The sequence below is a fragment of the Nelumbo nucifera genome, chromosome 7, assembly GCF_055504915.1.
Source record: "Nelumbo nucifera cultivar China Antique chromosome 7, China Antique-T2T, whole genome shotgun sequence".
Classification (NCBI taxonomy): Eukaryota; Viridiplantae; Streptophyta; class Magnoliopsida; order Proteales; family Nelumbonaceae; genus Nelumbo; species Nelumbo nucifera.
In genome coordinates, this window is record NC_142655.1 from 57,709,549 (window position 1) to 57,731,950 (window position 22,402).

Sequence of the window (22,402 nt, forward strand, 5' to 3'; positions counted from 1 at the left end):
AGAAGCCATCATTGAGACTATTACAATTAGGGTGCCCCATTGGCTGCAGTCTTTGAATTCCTTTTCTACTATCTTAGTGAATGATATCATTTCAATTTGAAAAGAAGTGGCAAATTTTGCCCTATTGAAGTGGTTCCTACTTGGTCTCCTCCAAAAAGAGGATTTGTTAAGCTTAACTTTTTTATTGGAAACGGCAACTTCATTAATACAAAATTAAATACAACTGTCAACCCCTAAAAAGGGTGTTGAGCCCTAAGTAATCCTTATTACGAAACTGCCCAAAACATACTCTCCCTCACAGTCCCTCGTTTAGCCAACATATCTGCCAAACCATTAGCTAATCTCCTTGTCCATTTGAAGCAAGCACCAATCTCCCTTGCTATATTGAGGATTTCCCTTATGGGTTGTCTATAAATCCAGGCTCCCAACTTGCCTGATTCCAACCAATCAATTAACAATTTAGAGTCTCCCACTATCTCAACTTGGTGACTTGGTGTAACCCCAATTGTTTGGCATATCTTACACCTTGAAGCAAAACCATCACCTCTGCTCTCAATGAGTCCCTCACTCCTATTGGCCCCAAAAATATAGCTACAGTTCTGCCATTTCCATCTCTGAATACTCCCCCTATACCTGAAGGGACCGGGTAAACTCTAGAGCCCCCACCAAAGTTTTGTTTCATTCTTTTCTGTGTTGGCGGGGACCACAATTCCTGCACAATAGGTTTTATGGAAGTTGTAGATGCACCACTCCCTAATTCTTGTAAATGTCCTCAATTGAGAAATCTTTAAACAAATCATATGTTTTCAACCATTGAATAGTCATAATGGTTATTCATTCTACAGTTTCCTCCTTAGATTTCTCCACTCCTTCAAAGATCCTATTGTTTCATTCTTTCCAGACTGACCATAGGACAGTTGCTCTAGTGGCTCTCCACATTAATCTTCCACACCTCTTCGGTTCCCTAAAAAATCTTGGGTCAAAAAGGCTTACCACATCTGAAGGAGGTCTCCACCTGCAACCATAAATAGAAGAGAACCAGGTCCAAATAAAGCAAACAAATGGACAAGAAACTAATACATGTGTGCTCGTCTCACCAAAACTTAAGCATAGACCACAAACATGGGGTGACAAGCAAACATTTGGCCTTTTTCTTTGTAACACATCCAGAGTATTGATTTTTTGGAGAACGACATCCCAACAAAAAGCCCAAATTTTTGGACTCCTTTGAAGGAAAGTTACTTGCAGCTGCAGGTTTGGCAGACTAAAGGAGGACATCAAAGAAAGAGGAACAAGGGAACACACCAGATGAAGAAGGTTACTGAATTCTACTGTCCAAACAAGACTGATCCAGATAGGTCGGCCTTAAAAGAGTAACTAATTCATCCACCATTGTTATTTCTAAATCCCTTAGACCTCTCCTCAATCCCAAGTCCCAAGAAATATCATTAAAAACTAAAGAGCTCGCTCTTCTTTTATTTTCTGACAGTGAATAAATAGTAGGGAACCTATCATTAAGGGGAATCTCTCCAACCCAAACATCTTCCCAATGCAACACTTTACTTCCTGCACAAGCATCAAATTTGAAGGAAAGATGGAAGGTAGTATACCATAAATAGCTTTCTAGGGAGAATATCAAGAAGCCCTAGGATTGACTCCCGCATCCCAACCATTGTCTACCAATCCATGAACGCTAACAACCACTCTATGCCAAAGTCTATCATGTTCCAACAGCAATCTCCATAACCATTTCCCCAAAAATGTTGTGTTTCTTAGTCTAATATTTCCTATTCCTAAGCCTCCTTCATCTCTACTTCTAGAAACCACCTCCCACTTCACTAGGTGGTCCTTTTTGGTGTCTCCTAGTTCCCAAAGGAAGTACCTCATAAGCTTCCCTAGCTGGTTTGCCACTTTCACCGGTATCCTAAAGGTAGATGGGAAATACACGGGTAAGTCAGCAAATGTTGACTTTATTAGGGTTATCCTACCTCCTAGGGAAGTGTAGTTTCTCTTCCAACTCGTCAGTCGCTTTGTAAATCTCTCAATCACTGGATACCAAAAGCTATCGGTATTTGGATTTCCTCCCAACGATAGTCCCAAATATTGTAATGGCCAATCCCCTAATTCACACCCCAACAGTCCAACTAGCAAATCCACCTCTTCACTCCCTAACTTTACTCCTACCACGCAGCTCTTGCCCCAATTTACTTTAAGGTCAGAGATCCTCTCAAATTTATGTACTATCCTTGTTAGGTTCATAAGTTCTTTTGTTTTCCCCTCACAGAGCAAGATAATATCATCTGCAAACTGTAGATGTGTAACCACCACTTCCTCCCTTTCAACTCTTCAGCCTCTAATCATATTATTAGTATATGTCCTTACGATCAATTCACTTAGAACATCAGCTACCAAGGTGGAAGGAAGGGAGATAGAGGATCTCCTTGTCTAAGGCCCCTTTTGGCAGGAGAAAAAAATTTTCTTGCTACTCCATTTACCAAAATTGACAATGACTTGAAGAAGTGCAACCATTCACCCATCCACCATACCATCTTGATCCGAAACCCCTACGCTTAAGAATGTCCATCAGAAACTCCCAATCTACCATGTCATAAGCCTTTTCTAAATCCAACTTACAGACCAGCCCCTTTTTCTTCTCCCTTCTTCTAAATTCCATACATTCATTGGCAATGGGAAGTTGATCAATTATTTGTCTTCCAAAAGCAAAGGCCCCTTGATTTGGAGAAACCATCGAGGGAAGGACGTTTTTTATTCTTAGGGCTAATACCTTAGAAATGATTTTGTACATGCTTCCTATCAAACTTATGGGCCTAAAGTCTTCCAACTAGGTTGCATCCACTTTCTTAGGTATCAAAGCAATGAAAGTTGCATTTGCACCTGAGTTAAATTTGCCCCTCTCATAGAATTCATCAAATCACCCCTAATTATCTCCCAACAATCTGATAAGATGCCACTGTAAAACCATTAGGCCCCAGGGCTTTAGATCTCTCCATTGAGAAGACTACATTTTTCACTTCCTAAACCTCAAATTTCTTTTCCAAGGATTTCAACTCTCCATTTCCAGCCCTCCATTCCAAACCCTCTAATCTTCTCTTGAACTCCTCGAGCCCTCATAGAGTGTCTTGAAATGGTTCACAAAGGCTTGAGCTATATCCTTTTTTTATAGGTAAAAGTTCATTAAGAATGCATTATCAGCAAAAAGATAAACCTCTATTACAAGTATCCCAAGGGGAGGCGCAAGGTGCAGCCTCACTCTTCAAAAGAGAAAAAAAAAAGCACAAAATTACAATTGGGCCCAATACAACTGATCCCTAGTTACTCCTTGCTTGCCTAGATAGTCAGCAAATGCATTAGCCTCCCTTCCCACCCATTCCAATTTCAGTACTGAGTTTTTCCTATTTCTCCCATTTGCCAACATATGGAAAAAACGGTGTTTCCATCCCCTTCCTTGAGCCATTGACATCTAGATTTTTGTCTCCATTGTTAAGCTTAACTTTGATGGAAGTAGTTTGGGTAACCTGGAACTGTCAGGAATTGGAGGAGTGTTTAGAGACGAAGAGGGCAAAAGATAGGCATTTTATTTTGGCCCAATTGGAGTAGGAGATTCCTTGAGAGCTGAAATTTTGGCATTAATTGAAGGGGTAAAGAGGGCAAAATCTTTGAACATTGGAAAATTAATTATTGAAGAGGATTTCAAATTGGTTGTGGGATGGATGGCTGCTAAGTGAGGAGGCAAATCTGAGGAGCTTTAACAATGAAAGAAAGAAATTCAAATGGTTCGCACAAAATATGGAAGTGAGAGTTCGATGAGTCAAAAGGAGTGCAAAATTTTTTGCTGATGCTCTTGCTAAACAAGGGGAGGGTAGAGATCAGTTGTAAAAAGAAGTTATGTTGCGTCGGGAAGAGATAAGAGGGTTTATCTCTCTCAGCTTTTATTTCTTTATTGTACTCATGTAATTTGTTTCTAATTTTAATGAATTTTCAGTTATCAATCAAAAAAAAAATAGAGTAAAGAGTAAGGAACAAGTCTTTTAAAGGGATTTCACCCCACCACAGATCTTCCCAAGTTCTTATTTTAGCCCCCAAAGATGTGTCAAACCTTGTGTTCTCTAAGGATACCAAAGTAGAGCATGTCTTGACTTCTAGGGAGGAACAAGTTTTTCTCATATGGCTAATACATCATCCAAGCCATTTCCTACCATTCCATTAATGCTTTACAACATGCCATAATTTGCTTGTATCAAGGGAAGCTGTCAACCACTTCCCAAAAAGTGAGGTGTTCTTATCCAACACTCCACCCAAACCCAAACCCCCATCCACCTTACTCCCAATCATAGTTTTCCAATTAATAAGGCAGTCCTTTGACTCACCAGACTCCCACCAAATGTCTCTTAATAAGAGCAATCCCCCCCAAGAAATGTAATTTCTCTTCCAAGTGATCAGTTTTTTTGGGAACACATCCAACAAGGATGTCAACAGTTTGGTTTTCAAAGTTTTTTTTTTCAAGTTTCTTATTTTACTGTAATTAGAGAGGAACTCCAGCAGGCATCTCAACTGCATGTAGTATATGGGGTTGGATTAGGCACGATTACTTCAGCTTTAGGTTACAATTGGGGGTTCAACACCTTGGGTTTGGATGGGCTAGTACTACATGCAGTTGAAAAAAAAAAAAAAAAACTTTGAAAACCAAACTGTAACTCCCATTCAAATTAAAAAGAAAGAAAAGAAAGCATAAGAAAAGTGAAAGACCAGATACAAAGTCCTGACTACATCAAAAATAAAAAGAACAGAAAATCTCTAAACAGTATTTCATCTGTTGCTAAGTTGCTCATTTTCTTCTTTTATTTGGACTCACTTCTTTAGCTCAGTCTGGGATTGATTGGAGGGCTCCTTCATCCATTTTAGAACTCTTTTCTTAGTTTCCCTTTGCTTCACAAACAAGAAAAATGAAGATATTGTGGAAATGCATGCAGGATGCAATTCTGTCGAGTATATGGGGTGAAAAAAATGTAAAATTTTTTTAAGAGAAGCACATGGAGATTCATCAATTAATTGATCTCATCAAGATAAAAGTAGCATATTGGGTGATAACTTCACAAGAGTTTAAAGAAATTTCCATGCTTGACTTGCTAAGGAGTTGGCAATACATGGTGACTGGTAGGAGAAGAGAACATACCCAAAGTGATGTGTGGCAACCACTAGAAGGGGGAAAACTAAAGTTAAACTTTGATGGTTGTATTTTAGGCAACCCTGGAGCTTTTGTGTATAGGAGTGGGCCGAGTGGCAGTGAGAGATGCTGCAGGGGGAATCAGAGTAAGATTATCTAGACGTGTGGAGTATGGTAATTCTTTTAAGGGCAGAACCATTGTAAATTGTGCAAGACTTGAGATTAGTAACTACTTGTATGTTTCAACAATGTTCAGATGGAAGGGGACTGTCAAGATATTTTTGTTTGGTTTTGCTCAAGAGTAGGGATGGCAATTTCTTCCCTACCCAGTGGCTACCCGCCCCTACCCTCCCCAACAGGGCGGGCTTTTTTGCTTTAAGGACAGGTTTCGGGATTCTACAACCTGTACAGGTACAGTATTAAACCTGACCCTCCCCGACCCGTATATTGTTGGAAAGCATATAAGTTATGTACTAGGTGTTGAATTTAATAATATTTTGAATTTTATGTGAAGGATAATTGATAGTTTGTGTTTTCTGCATGCCTTAATCAAATAATTGGAAATTTTGTTGTTCATTTGTGTTATTTTACTTATTCATTGCTTATATATGACAGGAAATAATAGAAAGTTAGATGCGGGTTCTAAACCCAACCCGCACCTACCCTTGAATGCAGGGAGGGTAGGGTCAGGGAGGGTTTTGCATTTTCATATACGGGGAGGATTTGGATTCTCAAAATCCAACCCACTACGGGTTTTTGGGGTGGGCCCTGTTGCCATCCCTACTCAGGAGAGAGGTGCCTTAGAAGCTCAGGTGTTATGTCAGAGAATTATATTCCTTGGAATCAATTGAACTGCCCGTTCAATTGGATTCCAATAAGTGCAAATGAATTGGCTGAAGAATTGGCTAAGACAGAGGTTATAAAAGAGTCTTTAGAATGGGATTGTCCAGACTAGAGAAGGGATTTGCAATATTCAGACTTCAGAGAACCAGACCGGGCATAAAACCAAAAAAGGGATGTTCATGGGTCAGAGGTTCAACCACGGTCAAACCAGAGGTAGAACCATGATGGCATGGCATATGAATATATATTTTGTAGATCACATAAATACATATAATATATTTTACAAATATTATTGCATTTGTATGTGGTGGATAGATGGCTAGTTTTTAAGTTTTTAAAATAAATGGCCAGGGTTCAAGTCTCTTGACTCATTTTCTTTAAAATATGTTTGTATTAAAGCAATATATACATTAAAGAGGCACAAACAAATGCAAATAAAGAGATGGATTAATGGTAACAAGACAATACACATAAATAAGAGGTCTTGCGTTCAAGTCTTGTCATTACCATCTTGAAGCTTCTATTCATGTTGTGACCCAGGCAGTTTCACAAAACCAGGAGTGGTTCACCGGTTTTCCAGTTATACCAGCCAGTCAGCCAGTTTTGTCTGGTTTTTCATGAATAATGGTTTTCAGGATATGACCGAACCGGCAAGGGGCCCAGGTCACCATTCAACCGGTCCAACCAGCCAGTCCAATCCAATTTTCTAAACAATGGAGATTTGTATCTGGCTTTCTTTTTATCTCTAATCATATTGTAACATGACAACTGTATGCTGATTGTGTTGTGTACTTGCTGCTAGGCTACAAGGTTTTCTCTTTTTATTTAATAGTTTTTATTAATTATTAAAAAAAAATAGAACCTTAGAGCACCACTACACCAAAAAAAAAAGAAAGAGATCTGAATCTCAAGTATACTCTGGATCAAAGAGAAAAGAGTAAAATAAAATAAAATAAAATAAAATAAATAAAATGAGTAAGGGTTGCAGGTTCAACTTTGTGTAGTTGTGCCACATAAATTTCTGATTTATAGTTAAGTCTGGGTAGGAGTGGACACGAACCAAGCTTTTCACGAGCTATTCGAGCTCAGCTCATGAAAAGCTTGATTCGGCTCAGTCTAAACTGAGCTTTGAGCCAAGCTTGAGTCCAATGAAGCTCGGCTCGTGAAGATCACAAGCTTAATCAATCTTATTACTTATATAAAAAATATTACATATAATATTTTGAATTTTTATATGTATAGCAAACATATCATTTTTATATGTATAATAAGAAATATTGTTTGTGTAATTTCCTTATATATAATCTTTTATATGTATATTTTCTAATTTTTTATATGTATAATTTTTACATATATATTTTTAACTTTTTATATGAAACTTGGCTCACTGTCGAGCTCGAGCCAAGCCAAGCTCGAACATATGGGCTTGAGTCGAGCCAAATTTGAGCTCATGTTTCTAGCTTGAATCGAGCTCGAGCCCAAACTCAAGACTCATGTTTTTCTACCAAGACAAACTCAAATAACCAGATAATTGGCTCAGCTTAGCTCGAATTCACCCTAGCCCTGGGGAAGATCTTCAAACTAAAGTTGAATTTTGAAACAATTAGGAGATTAGTGCTGGCAATGAGGGGTAACTTGGGTCTCCATTTGATGATAAAGTTAGGTATATCACTGTAGGTAACAGAAACCGAAAACCCACAAAAGAGCTCTACAGTGAAATGGGCTCCCAAAAGACATATAATCTTTGACACAATTAGGAGATGGGTGATGGCAATGAGGTGTGAATTCAGTCTTCTTTTTATGAGGTGAAATGGGCTCCCAAAAGGCATATGCATTATAGGTAATAGAAAACGAAAGCCCACAAAAGAGCTATACGGTGAAATGGGCTCTCCAAATACATGTAATCAAAACTTTTCTGGGCATTGTTTGGCTTAAGAAAATAGTACAAAGTGAGAGAAAGCTGTAAAGGGATGCCCTGACCATTAAAGTTTAGCTTCCAAGAACAAGATAAGCTGCCACTGGATATATTGGTGCATGCATATAAATAATTACTAATATGAATGAGCAAAACCAAACTTACCAGGAAATATGTGATGGTTAAACCCATATAAAATGCCAATTGGAACTATCCACATAAACATTGATGCAATGAAGAATTTCTTTACTACGCCCGCCATTGGGATTCTGAAAATAATCAAACAGCAGCATCATAACAAATTTAAGGTCAAACATCAAATTGGCTTGGTCATTAATAGACGGGCAATCCAAATTATGTAATGTTAACTGTTCTTGCTTGAAAAAGGACAAAAAATAAATAAGTAATAAAGGTTTGCACAAGCTTAAGACAAGGTGAGTAACCATTAATATGATGTATTAAAACTATCCTCTCAATCATTGCTGAGAAAGTAACTTTGACATCTAGAAAGACTGCTTCAACAAAAAAATATGGCATATTATTCGAATAAAGGAAAAGAAGAAGCAAATAGAGATCCAGCAATTTATTGATAGCATATTTATTCTGGGAAATTTATCGAACAATTACTGAGCATCTATAATTCAGTATCCAGCAATAAATCTTTATGTGCAAAAAGAGGACGAAAAAAAAAAAGAAATGAAGTAAAAGAATCATAGGTTTGCGATTGTTTACAATGGAAGTCTAAGACTAAAGTGAAGTACCGCTCTTGCTTTAAGAGGTATAGGTGTTCTAGCTGACGACTGTTTGGGGATTTCAGAATGATCCTTTTGTCTTTGCTTTCACACTAATGAGATTAGCAACCATCCAACCATCCATTTGACTCTGAGCTCAACCATCCATATGCAAGGAAATTTCTTAAATCATTAGCCTAGAATAAGCCCATATCAAGAAAAGTGTTATGATGGGTAAAACGGGCTAGGGCCATACACGTTTCGGTTTGGTTTGGTTTTACATAAATTTTATCAACCAAACAAAAACTATCAGTTTGAGTTTTGGTCAACCCAAAACCAACCGATTAAAATCAAAACCAACTGAAAAATTAAATTCACATGACAGTCAGTTTAATCAGTTTGTATTACACCAAACCGAAATTCATAGCTCATGATGTTACCAAACATAAAATCTAGGGTAAATTGATGAAACCTCCCCTGAAAAGTTTTTTACCGTTGCTAAGTTTGATAATTGCAATCACCTCCCTTGAGCTTTCTCATGCATACAGTTGCAAGTAGACCCCTTCTGTTAAAATCCTCTGACAAGAGGTACAAAATGTCCAAAATACCCATGTTACCATTGAGGCTGACTTTTACATAAAAAACAATACAACCTTTATGAACAACAAAAAAAAGAGAGTTTAAAGTTGCAGGTTTACCTTTGGATGATTGATATGAAGAAAAACTTTGAAAAATAAATCATTTTTGGACATTTTCGTGCCTCTTGTTAGAGGATTCTAGCAGAGGGGGGTCTACTTGCAACTGTTTTAGAAAGTACAAGGGAGGTGATTACCATTACCAAACTTTAGGGAAGGTTTCGACAATAGTCAGAAACTCAAGGAGAGGTTTCAGCAACTTACCCTAAAATCTATACCTATATCTATACTACTATTAAAAGTACGAATGAAAGTATGGAACTTTTGTTCGACTAAAATATCCTATTTTTGAATTTGGTCCCTCTTTAATTGTGAGGGCAGAAAATGTAATTTGAACTACTACTTTTCATCTTATTTAATTCACTCTCATTAAGTCTTATATTTAAGGTATTAACTCCCATCATCTTTCATTGAATCTTATTCTTGACTAAAATGCCCTTTATCTTTTAATTTGGCCCCTCTCTAATTATGAGGCAGGAAATGTAATTTGAACTACTACTTTTCAACTTATTTAATTTCCTCTCATTGAATTTTATATTTAAGGTATTAACTCCCATCATCTTTCTTTGAATCCTCTTCTTGACTAAAATGCCCTTATTTTTTTGATTTGGCCCCTCTCTAATTGTGAGAGCAGAAAATGTAATTTCAATTAATTCTTTTTACCCCACTCAGTTCCCTCTCATTAAGTCTTACATTTAAGGTACTAATTCTCATTCTCTCATATTAAATCCTATATTTAAGCTATTTTTTCACTAATAAACTCTATCATTTTTCTTCAAATAAATTATGTCAATTAAATCTATATCCAATACTTTTAGCAATACAAAACCCATGTTTAAAACCAACCCAAAATGACATCATTCTTCCATTTTGGTGGTGGGTTGGCTAAGTAATTCAACCATCCAAGTCAAATGGGTTAACCCATATTGTGAGGCGCAAAATTTGACTTGAACCTCATGAGGTTGCCAATCGCCATGAACATGAGGGTGGTAAGTCCCTAAAAAACAGGTTTTTATATGATTTTATTTCGAAATTTCTGTATAGTGAGTCCAAATACCTGGTTTGCTCAAACCAGACTCTGGGGTTCTAGCCTGAGAGAGGGAAGGGGTGAGGCACCCCTCTCTCATACTTGATGAACCCTTAATGACTTGACTTACCTCTATTGCACAAAAATTGGATATGAGAACGGAGAAAAAGCTGAATATCAAAGAGAACTTACACCTGATAAATAGAGCCCTCATGTCACTGAGTAAGGCAAACCAACAAGCATCTCATAGTCAAGGATGCTGCATGATTCATAATTTCCAGAAATGCTTGGGATTGGAGTCCAACGAGGGTGGTGGTACCGGGGTTCCCCCATGGTATAGAGCTTGAGCTGGACTCTCCATCCCTCCATTTTCACATTACTTAAAAACAACCCAGCAATGAATAAAAACCTAACTGAACATGGAGAGAGAGATTTGGGAATCGTCAATTTGTTCAATCCATACCTCCCTTCTTCTGATTGGAAACCAATGAGGATAGTTTTATTACCTCTCTTGGAACCAGTTTATACTAATGAAGGGGGAGACACAGAGTCAAAGACTCAAGTTTTAAACAGAGCATGGAACAGGATCAAAATCTAGCGTTGGAGAAGCTTACCTGTTCTTGAAGTAGATTGCAGAGATGCTTCCTTAAGCTCTGTTTCGCTTGGATCCTAAATAGCTGCTACTGCAACCGGAGGGAGGTGGGAGACGCCGTTTTCTGGTCTCGGAGTGATTCCAATTCAATCCTTTTCCGTCGTTAGAACTGACCACGGAGGGGATAAACACTAGAGAAAAGGGGTTAGCAAATGCAGGCTCGAAAAAGGTGATGGTGTGGATCCTCGTTCAAGTTCGTTCCAGACCAGCAATGGCAGTTTTTTCCTGCCTTTAAAATACAAACTCTCTTCCTTCCCTTTCCAAATTGAAGAAAGAAAGGGGTAAATTAAAAGACCCCTTGTACTATGGAGTTAGTGACAAAGTCCCCATATATTTTTTTGCGATAAAGACACTCTAAAATTTAGCCGTTAAATAAAGACCCCTTTAATTACCGTTCTGATTCACACCTCACAATTTAATGCTTACAAGACCTGCCTCCTCTTTCTTCTATCCTCGTTGGATACCCACCTTTCACTTTCCATGTTAAATGCAACCAAAAACCAGGCTCACAACCCAAGAAGCTCGGTCGCATCCCCTTGTGACTGCTCGCCATCAGAGCCCCTTCTAGATAAATTAACCCCAAATATTCTTCACTTTAGCAGAAAAAATCAAAAAACCAAACCGACCAAAAAAATTGACCAAAATCGAACCAAAAAATCAATTAATCAAACCAGTCGATTCGGTTTCAGTTCGATATTCTTAAAAAATTGAGAGTTTCGGTTCAGTTTCGATTAACCATTTAAAAAAACCAGCAATTAACTGAACTGACCGATATATACAATAATATATATTTATATAAATAATATAATATTATATATATATATATATTTTTTGAAAATCAAATAAAAGATTTTGATTTATTCGGTGCCTGGTCACCTGTCGATTTTTTTTTTTTTGAAAAGCGGCAGCCTGAGAGACTTTCAGCGATTCAAACTTCAAGTTTGAACCTTTCAATTGAAAGTTCGGCAATCTACCTTTACTAGGGTGCCAAATTGCCAATTCTCTTTTGTCTTTTCCCCAGACTGCCAAAGTCTCAGTTTTCTCTTTTGTCTCTTTCACTCTCTCATTTTTCTCTTCTCTCAGTTTTCTCTTTTCTCTTCTTCTTCAACTTAGTTCTCTCAGTTCTCTTCGTATTCCTCACTCTAGAATCTAGACGGCCACACGGCCCGCGCCAACCACAAACACAGCAGCACAAAGCGACAACGCTGGTCACCGCCTCGCCAGCAAGTAAGCACCAATAATCTAACCAATCTAGAAAGCAAGCACCAACGCCGGTCCCTCTCACTCTCTCAATTCTCTCGTCTCTCTCTCACCTCTCCTCTCTACGTCTCCGCCAAGCGCCAGCCGTGCCACTTCTCAGGCTCTCATTCAGGCGAGACTCGACAGCAACCAACGGCAGCATCAGTCCAGCACTAGCAACCATTAACAATTTTAGTTATTTTTTTATTTTAAGTGCATAAAAAAACCAAAAAAATCAAATTGCGGTTAACCGATTGCATTGGTTCAGCTTTGGTTTGGATATTTAAAAAACCGATCAGATTGGTGGTGTGTCTGGAGCGTGCCATTAAGCACTTTGAAACACCAGTTTAATATTTATAAAATTTTATCCGATTCTCAAATAATTACAAACGCAGTAAAATGATGAGAACAGGTCGTATCCACAGTGAAGCGAGGAAAAAATTAATACGTACTCAAATCCGGACAAGAGAACACAAGATGGAAGTGCAAAAATATAAAAATTAATTAATTAAACTGAAAAAGATAGAATGCGGACATTGCAGAAAAATAAATAAATACAACAATAAATAAATAAAAGAAACTAATTAAAATGTCTGTAATATGATCAGAGGTAGCAGTCTCCGGATCTCTCCTTCGACCCTCGAATTTCTCGAGCTAGGCCTTCCGTCTTACCTGGCCAAATTCCAGATCTATAGAAAAGAAAACGAAGATCAAACAGAATGAAAATAAATTGCAGAAAGGAAATAACGAAACTGGAATTGAAAGAACAAAAATTAAATCTAAGATTAATGGTTGGGATCCGAATCCAGAGGTGGCAGTAGTGGCTTTGGCAAACTGCAAGTAGGAACCCCTCATCTTGCTTGGGCGTCATCCTCTTCCTCTACCCTTGAACTTCTCAATATCAGCCTTCCATCTTACCTGGGGGCAGAATCCAACCCTTTTTTAGGAGCTCTTGGGTCCTTTGTATAGAGAAGGGTGGATACAATTAGGATTAGAGATAAATAAGGGGGTGGGACCTGGGTTTTAGCTAAGATATGGGCACCCTAGGGTTTCTAATGGAGGGTTATGATGGTTTTGGGGTGATTCTAAGGCTAAGAATAGAAGGAGAGGACGCTCAATACTATGTAGGGCTGAGATTTGGGCGCCCATAAATAGATGGGGGAGATTGAGGCGCCCAGGGCTGAAAGGTGGACATTAAAAGAGGTGGGTGGCGCCCTAGAGTGGATGGCTGAGATAGAAGATGGAATGGAGGGTTAAGATCTGGTGGTTAGGGGCTGAATGGTGAGGATTAGCAATTAGGTGGCGCCCTAGGGTTTAAAAGCTACAAAAAGAGTGCCCTAGAATGAATGGTGGAAATTAGAAAAGGTGGAGGGTGGAGATTAAATAGGTAGGGGCGGCTATGGTTTGCTAAGGATGAAAAGAATGGGTTAAAAGGCGCCCTAGGGTTTGCTAAGGAGAGGGGAGCATGCTAATACAATAGGAGGGGCGCCATTCTGGGTTTAGCAGATAGGAGGCGCCCTCCTGTTCTCAGTTTTTCACAAAAATACCTCCTCTCTCAGCTAGACTTCACACCAAGTTACCAAAAACTATATTTCAGCCATGTAACTTCCCCGGTTTTCCACAAAATTTGCACAGAGACCCTCAGAGGTCACAACATTGAATTTAACTGGGAAAATGGCATACTTTGACTATTCTAAGGCTGAAAATACCCCTGAAATGATGCCCTTAAGGCATCAAAATGCAGAGTTATCACACCCCCATTGCTAGTCCCTTTGCAATGCAGCCTTAAAATTACACTGAGCATAGAGATCCTTCCCACCTCAAGATCATCATTGACATAATTAGTCAAGCATCCTGATTCCAACATTCTCAAACTCTGTATAAATCGGTATGGGTTTTAGGGGTAAAACTGTCTTACTTTAAATATTACAGAAACTTGGCTTAAAAATCTTATATACCCTTCCATTTGTGGACTGTCTTGATAAGCTGAGATTGATTTTTAAAATTAGACATGTATTCTTCTTATCATTTTTTTACAGTAGATTTCTACCCATGAATTTGATTTGCACACTTATTTCTATTATTACCTTCCACTGTTTGACGCGAATCTTGACACTTGCCTTAGGTGAAGAGACCCGGTTACTAAGTGTCAGGTGATTGTCTTTGGCATTCCCTTTCCCGTTTGACGTGAATCTCGACACTTGACTTAGGTGAAGAGACTCGGTTACTAAGTATAGGGTGTCCATTGACCTTTTCTTCTCTCTCTCTCTCTCTCTCTTTCTTTTTTTTTTTGCAACATTATTCATGGTAGTCCACTATTTCTAACAATTTGAAGAATTTTTGTCTAGTTTCTCAATCTTTCTCTTCTTATCCTGTTAGGGGCAAACTTTGGAGTACTTTCTAATTTCTAAACAGCTTCAACAATATTCAAATAAGACCAATTTTCACTCCTATCACTTGCTACCAATTTCTACGAAATTCAATATTCTTTTATCAATTTCCTCAACATTTTTTGTTTGGGAATCTCTTTTAATGAAAGAATTTTTAAAATTTTTAGTGAAATTTTAATTCTACATATTTAAAGGCTTAGCTTCTCAATTTCAATTTTTTTTTCAATTTTTCATTTTCTCTCTTTCCTCACCCCCCAACTTAAATGTCATTGTCCCCAATGGCATGATTAGATTGATGCAAAAAGGACTTGGGTCAAAGGGAACAATCAATAGGATTTTCTTGAGGGGTTCAAGGTTTGCCACCTAGTCTCGAATCAAGAAAAGAAAAACTTTAATCCTAAAAGTAATTGAAAATTACGTTGGGTCGCCTCCCAACCAGCGCTAAGTTTAACGTCTTCAGTCGGACACATTCACACACATTCTTCATCTAAACTCTTCGACTCACTTTCATCTTCCGACAGACAGGGTTCAGATTGGGCTAACCAAGGGGTAGGCAAGGCATCTAAAAGATCGTCCACTATATCCACCTTGCACTCATCTTCCCCTAGGTTTGGATACTTAGAGGCACTAAAAACGTTTAACCGGACTTTCTGCTCCCCTAATGAAATGTCCATTTCTTCCGATTTATAGTTTGTATTAGCCATTGCTAGAAACGAACATCTTAAGATCATTGGGATATGGTTCAGTTCCTCGGTTGGGGTCATGTCTAGGATGATAAAATCCACTAGGAAGTGACAACCCCCTACCCTGACAATGACGTCCTCAATAACACTTCGAGGAGTCTTGACTGACCAATTAGCGAGTTGCAGAATTATCTGGGTAGGTTCTAACTCGTCAATCCTGAACCTGTCATAAATGGATGGAAGCAAATATGTACTGGCCTCAAGATCCAATAGGGTCCGATCAAAGGTGATTCCAGAGATGACACAGCTTATGAGGGGAGCACCAGGGTCTTTCATTTTTTGGGGAAGTTGGTTTAGGAGAGTTGCACTAACATCTGCTGAGAGCATCATTTTTTTGTGGGGACGATCGTGGCTCCATCATTTGAGTACACAACTCTTTCAAGAACTTGGCATAGGTTGGGATATGTTGGATCGCGTCAAGGAGAGGGAAGTTAATATGGACTTCTGGCTCTTCTCAGTGCGAGTCTCTTTGTTCTTTCGCACTGGCCCGGCTGTGAGTGCAGTTGGAAAGGGAACTACGAGTTGGTTCACTATAGGCTCTTCTTCTAAATTTTCCTTTCCTTTTTCATCCCCCCAACTTATGATCTTCTTGCTCATTTTCTTCTTCATTAACTCTCTTTTTCTCATACGAGCCATCTAAAATCCTTCCACTCCTTAAGGTTGTAATAGCCTTGCTATTTTCAAGCTGAGGGTTCTTAGGAGGTGGTTGAATCTGCTATGGAGGAAAACCCGGTGGCTGATTTCTAGGGTTCACAACCGATTGACTCGGTAGTTGCCTTACTCTTCTTCTCGCCTTGGCTTCGTCTAGCTGTCCTATTTGGCTCTCTAATCTATCGATGGACTATTGCTGATTTAGAATCAGCTGCTGAATCTGCATGAATTGGTCATCTACTGTACGGGTCTGAGGACGTTGTGGGTAAGCCTGATAAGATTAGGCCGGTTGGTTCCTAGGATACATATGCTGGAATTGGTTCTGCCCTTGTAGCCCCTCCTATTTTTAGTTTTTCACAAAAATGCCATGTTCTCAGTTTTTCACAAAAACACCCCCTCTCTCAACTGGACTTCACACCAGATTCCCAAAAACTGCATTTCAGCCATGTAACTTCCCCAGTTTTCCATAGAATTTGCACAAAGACCCTCAGAGGTCACAACATTGAATTTAACTGGGAAAAGGGCATACTTTGACTACTCTAAGGCCGAAAATACCCCTGAAATGATGCCCTTAAGGCATCAAAATGCGGAGTTATCAATTGGTTCAGTTTGAAAAAATACCCCACTGTTCGGTTAACCGAACCGTGAGCACCCCTACTTCACCCTCATTCAACTCAAAAGCACCAAATATTCATTCACCTTTCACAGGCAAGATTTGTTGTCTCAAGAACAGGGGTGTCATGGTAAGCAAGAATTGATCAAGTACGATGATGTGTTTCTCATCTCCAGCAAACTTGTGAACAAGCCCATAGCACCACAAGATGCTACCATGATGCAGACTATGGAGCATCTGGTGCTTGGGAAGACCCAAAATGAAGCCTTACTGCTAAGACCCAAAAGCTTTGCGATGTTCTAGCAATTGGCATGACAAAGCTATTGGCAAACAAAATGGTGATGTTTTGTTCTGGTGGAGTGGCAGAATGATTTTTGGGAATGGGACAGTGAATATAATACACAAACACCATTTCATAAGGTTTTAGAATAAATTTAGAATGAAATTCCAGCCCTTGAATCGACTAATAATACCCAATGCCATGTTATTATTCTGTTGAGTTGAAATTGCAGGTGATGGTGCACGATCTAGATGCTCCTAGATGTATGGCAGCTCGGATGCCTGTCGCCAAGTAGGTTTCTCAAACTGTAAAGAAAAGGAGGAAACAAAGAACCCAAGGTGGCTAACCCGGCGGGGTCGCTCCGATGCTTAAGTCAGTAATAGTAATACACAAGCTGAGAGTTTAAGAAATTGGAGAGTTAGAATGCACTTAATCGCGCATACCTGGGTCCTAGGGGGTTGATGCCCTTATATAGTTGAGCTGTTGTGGGTCTCATGAAATGGCTCCGAGATCCTCGGCCCATGTAGATGGGATCAGTTCCACTTTAGAAGAAAAGTAACATACTAGTCAATGAAATCTATCATTACTGTCCGATCTGGGCGGGGAGAGGATAAGGTCTGCCATTACTCGGCGTGATCCTGGGAGATTCGGAGTCCGTTGAGAAGCTTCTGGAGTCGATTACATGTCACTTCGGTACTCGGGTGCCGAAGTGGCTTTGGTGCCGAGGTGCCCGAACACCTGGGCTCTCGAACTGCTAACAAGGCTCCCCTACTGAGTTGTCATCCTGCTGGCAGGTCGTGTCCACGTTCCCTTTACTTACTAGGTCAGGCCAAATAACCCCTCATCAATTTCCCCCCATTCCTCGTGCCAGGGGTCCTAACCTGACGCGGGGAGTTCATGACGAGCCTAGGTGGATTTGGCACGATGTCTAGGTGGTACGGAGGGAGGATCGTCGGTCGGACCTGTATGACCACTAGGCTCGACCAGAAAATGACCCAGATCGCGTATCAAGTATGCGCGGACGTAACGCCGATTATAAACTCCGCGGATGTCAAAACGTGCGCTCAACTGATTTCAACCTCGAGTGGTGTGCAGTCGGTTTTCATAGTAACCGTTGGATCATGCAGATCTTGGCCATTGATTCTCGGATATGGTGGCTATAAATAGGGGCTGAAGGGCCCATTTTCCTCGCCACAAACTGTGTGACTGAGCTCTTTGAGATCGCATTCAAGTCTCCCAGCTCGGTGACAATTATCCCCGTGTCCGAGGTCATCCTGCTTTCTTCGGTCTTCTTGGTGAGTTCGTCTTTCCTTGTTTCCAATTTCGTTGTCCTATTCCTTTAGCTTAGCATGTCTAGTGTTAGTTTAGATAGCCTTTTAGATGGGAGTGGTGAGTCCGCTAGGGCCGAGGTGGGCACCTCGGCACAAGCTACGGAGTGTCATCCTGCCGAGGTAGGTACCTCAGCGCTGGATGTTGACTCAAACCCATCCGAGGCAAACTCACCTCGGCAAGAATGCGAGGCCTCCGGCAGGTCGGCCTCTACTTCACATCGAGGTCGGTTACCGGACAGCTTTGGCCCATCTTCAATGATAGCGGATAGGCTCTTATCCTTGGTAGCTCGGTATAGGCTACCCAATAACCTAGTGTACAACATTCCCTTGGGAAATTTTCCTTGGGATCATGACCATGACGAGATCGTGGTCTTCGAGGAGTAGCTCGTAGTTGGGTTGTGTTTCCCACTTCATCCCTTCATAGTCGAGATCATCAAATTCTTTGACATCACCATAGACCAGCTCCATCCCAACTCGATCCGTAACATTGTAGGTACCATCTCCCTTTTCCACAATTATAACAGACCCTTAGACCTCGACACCTTTTCCTTGATCTTATCCATAAAGAAAAATTCAGTATGTGTTCTCCCTAAGCATAGGCGGAGCTATTATATGTCTCCTCGCCCCAAGTACAAACTATTGCATGAGCTCCCAAACAAAGTCTCGGCCTGGAAGAGGCGTTATTTTGTAGTCCGTAACACTGAGGGGTGGTCATTTCCAACTCACTGGAAGCTTGCCATCAAGGACCTCAGCGTCAGATTGGACCAAAAGACACGGGAGGAAGCCCGATATTGGGCAAAGCTCGGGCTGAAGTTCGAGAACTTCGTGACCGAAGAGAAGCTCGTACAAGCCAGGATAAGTCCTTCTAGTAGGTCGTCATCACAATTGTTGTACTTGTTTTCTTCGTCTTGTTTTATTTCGATCTTGTAACTTACCCTGTTCGTCATCTTTGGTAGCTGCCATGGCCGACATCCCGACTGATGATCTCTTCGGGAGAATGAAGAAAGGGATAAAGAAGAGGGCCTCTAAGAAGGCTCATCTAGATGAAGACACCACCACTTCCAGCATCGACACCACCGTCCTCGAGCATCCTCCGGTTGCCGAGCAGCCGCCAGTCATCGACTTGGTCGAGGAGGACCAAGGTAAAGCTTCCCTGCCCCACTTGCTCGAGGGGACCACGTATTTCAAGCCTCAGCACGCTCAGGCGGCCACCCCCTCGAGTGGTGACACCTCAGCTTAGAGCATCTTGACTCCGAAGTTCGGTCTCCTCAAGAGCAAGGACGCGGTCTTCGTGGAAGAGGTTGTTCATTGGGCTGATCTACCGGTAGCTCAACACGGGGCCGGAGTGGAAACTCATTGCATGGTGGTACGTACCTGACCCTTGGACTATATTCTTCATACTTACATTTTGTTTCTTCTCTTGGCAGGTGAACTCTATGATCCATGCCCTGGCCTACTAGTCCAAGATGTACCTAAAGTGCGATCTGGAGGCCGAGGAGCCCTCCTGAAATGCTCACTCCGAACTGAACCTAGCTTGTAGCGAAATCAACAAGTTGCAAAAGGACGCGCGAGTTAAGAAGGAATTGCTGACTCTACTAATGGCGGAGAAGAAGGAGCTGGAGGAGCGTGAGGAGACTCCTAAAAGAGAGAATGAGGACCTCAAGCCGCTAGTGAAGGAGCAGACTGATATTCTGCTCAGAGCAATAGAGGAGGCCAAGGTCAAGGCCGTTGAGGAGTACAAGTCTTCGGCGAAGCAGCGCAGGTTGTTGGTCGAAGCTGGAACAACGGGCTACAACAAGGGCTTCAAGCTCAGATGGTTGACCTAGCGTGAATTCCCCCATCTCGACCTTAGTTCCATCACGACGTCGAAGATCACCAAGGAGATGGCCACCGAGGCTACTAATGACCCGGACTCCAAAGTGGAGAGACACAACGACCTCCTTGGTGATGAGGCGGTAGAAGAGGGAGAAGGAGATGGTGCTGCCGAGGATTGTATGGAGACCAACCAGCCTGTCGATGCTTCCGTTGGGGATGAGGAACCCCGAGTTGACTGATGTAACTTGCCTTTTTTCTTGGACCCCCTTGTATATACTAAATGTCCTGAGCCTCCGAGCTTGGTTATATAGTTGTAATCTTCTTGCTTTTGTTCTTCACTTTTTTCTTGCTATGTACTCGTGCCTCAATAATGAAATGCAATAGTTCAAAAATTTCTTGCGTGCAAAAATTTTCTAAGTATAGATTACTCCCAAGCTGGCAAGCTAGACTCCAATAGGAATAATCCAACGTCGTTGTACGCCGAGGTGAACAAACACTATAGGGTATATGCCTGACCTGTCTGTGCGTAGGCTACTTTTGCCTTACCCATGCCAAAGCGACTGGGGTTTTTGGTAACCCATTCTGAAGCAACTAGGTCTTAGCAAGCCCATGCCAAAGAGGCGATCGGGTCTTAGGCTACCTATGCCGAAGAGGCGACTAAGACTTCTCTGCCCATGTCGAAGAGGCAAGTGGGTCTTATATTATGTTGAGATTTCCTATCAGCTCGACACCATAACCCTTAGGCATTTGGCAGTGACTCAAGGTCTTCTCTCTAGTTTGTCGTCCTTAGGATTAGCTCGGTGATCTTGTGAACTTAGTAATTTTTCAGTTGCATTGGAGTTTTACAAATAGTATCTCCTTAGGTTGTCAACGTTCCTAGATCGGGTATCTGCTTTCCTTCGATGGTCTCAAGCTCGTAGATCCCTTCTCCAAACACCCGTCTCACTCGGTGTGGACCTTCCCAGTTCGGACTGAGCATACCCACGCCGAGCTCAAGTACCATTACCTTACGAAGGACCAGGTCGCCGACTCGGAATAGTCACTTCCTGACCCGAGCGTTATAATATTTTGCTACTCGCTGTTGGTAAGCCACAGTTTGAATGTGGGCCAGGTCACGTACCTCTTCAACCAGGTCTAAGTTGGTTCGGAGCTCATCATTGTTCGCCTCTTCATCATACGCTTCGAGCCGCAACGTTGGTACTTCAATCTCTGTCGGAATCACAACTTCCGTCCCATATGTGAGGTTGAAGGGTGTTTCGTCGGTCGTAGTCTTGATGGTAGTCCGGTAGGCCCAAAGGACACTAGGCAGTTCGTCCACCCATAGCCCCTTATCTCGCACAAGGCGAGCTTTCAATCTGCGGAGAATAGCTCTGTTCGCCACTTCGGCCTATCCATTTGCTTGCGGATGTGCTACCGAAGTGAAACTTTGCTAAATCCCCATCTCGGCACACTAATTATAGAATTTGATGTCCTCAAATTGCTTCCTGTTATCCGATATCAAAACTCTGGGCAGTTCAAAATGACACATGATATTTTTCCAAAAGAAATTTGGCACGTTCTGAGCTGTGATGCTTACCAACGGTTCAGCCTCTACCCACTTCGTGAAGTAATCCATTGCCATGACCAGGAACTTCCTCTGCCCTGTTGCTAGTAGAAATGGGCCAATGATGTCAATTCCCCACTACGCGAAGGGCCATGGGCTAGTCAGGGTACTTCAGATCGATGGCAGGCTGATGGAGGATGTTGGCATGCCTCTGACATCTGTCACATTTCTTCACAAGCTTGAGTGCGTCTACCTTCATAGTGGTCCAATAGTAGCCTTGCCTTAGTGCCTTTTGGGCGAGCACTCTGACCCCCAAGTGTCCTTCGCATAATCCATCATGGATGTCGCGAAGTACGAGCTCGGCTTCTGAGGGTCGCAAGCAACGTAGGTAAGGGAGCGTGAAGGACCTCCTATACAGCCATCTGTCTATAAGGACGTACCGAGCTGATTGATACTCTACCCTCCCAGCTGCATTGCGTTCTACAGGTAGGCCATGGACAAATAATCGATGAGCGGGTCAGTCCAGCTCAATTCCGCTTGTAACATGGGAGCGACCTCTTCTGCCCCCTCCCCGAGAATGCTGGGCCGAGGCAAGTCCTTTATATACACAGTTCGTATGGTGTTGTCGCTGGTACTTGCTAATCCTGATAGGGTGTCGGCCTCAACGTTCTTGGACCTCAGTATCTGCTTGATGAAACAGGAGCGAAAGCCTAGTACAATTTCTTTGACTTTGGCTATGTAAGCTGCCA

At 41.3% G+C, this 22,402-nt stretch overlaps 1 protein-coding gene across 1 annotated transcript in view; it reads right to left on the reverse strand.

The window, feature by feature from the left end:
* The window catches only part of LOC104599734 (uncharacterized), a 35,675-nt gene extending 24,341 nt beyond the window's left edge, over positions 1-11,334 (reverse strand). Inside the window, exons 1-2 of the mRNA XM_010262402.3 lie at positions 11,011-11,334; positions 8,109-8,212 (exon numbers count right to left, since the gene is read on the reverse strand). Coding sequence (XP_010260704.1) covers positions 8,109-8,205 — 97 coding nt within the window. The 5' untranslated portion in view covers positions 8,206-8,212; positions 11,011-11,334. The remainder of the gene's footprint in view (positions 1-8,108; positions 8,213-11,010) is intronic.
* Between the last annotated feature and the right edge of the window lie 11,068 nt (positions 11,335-22,402).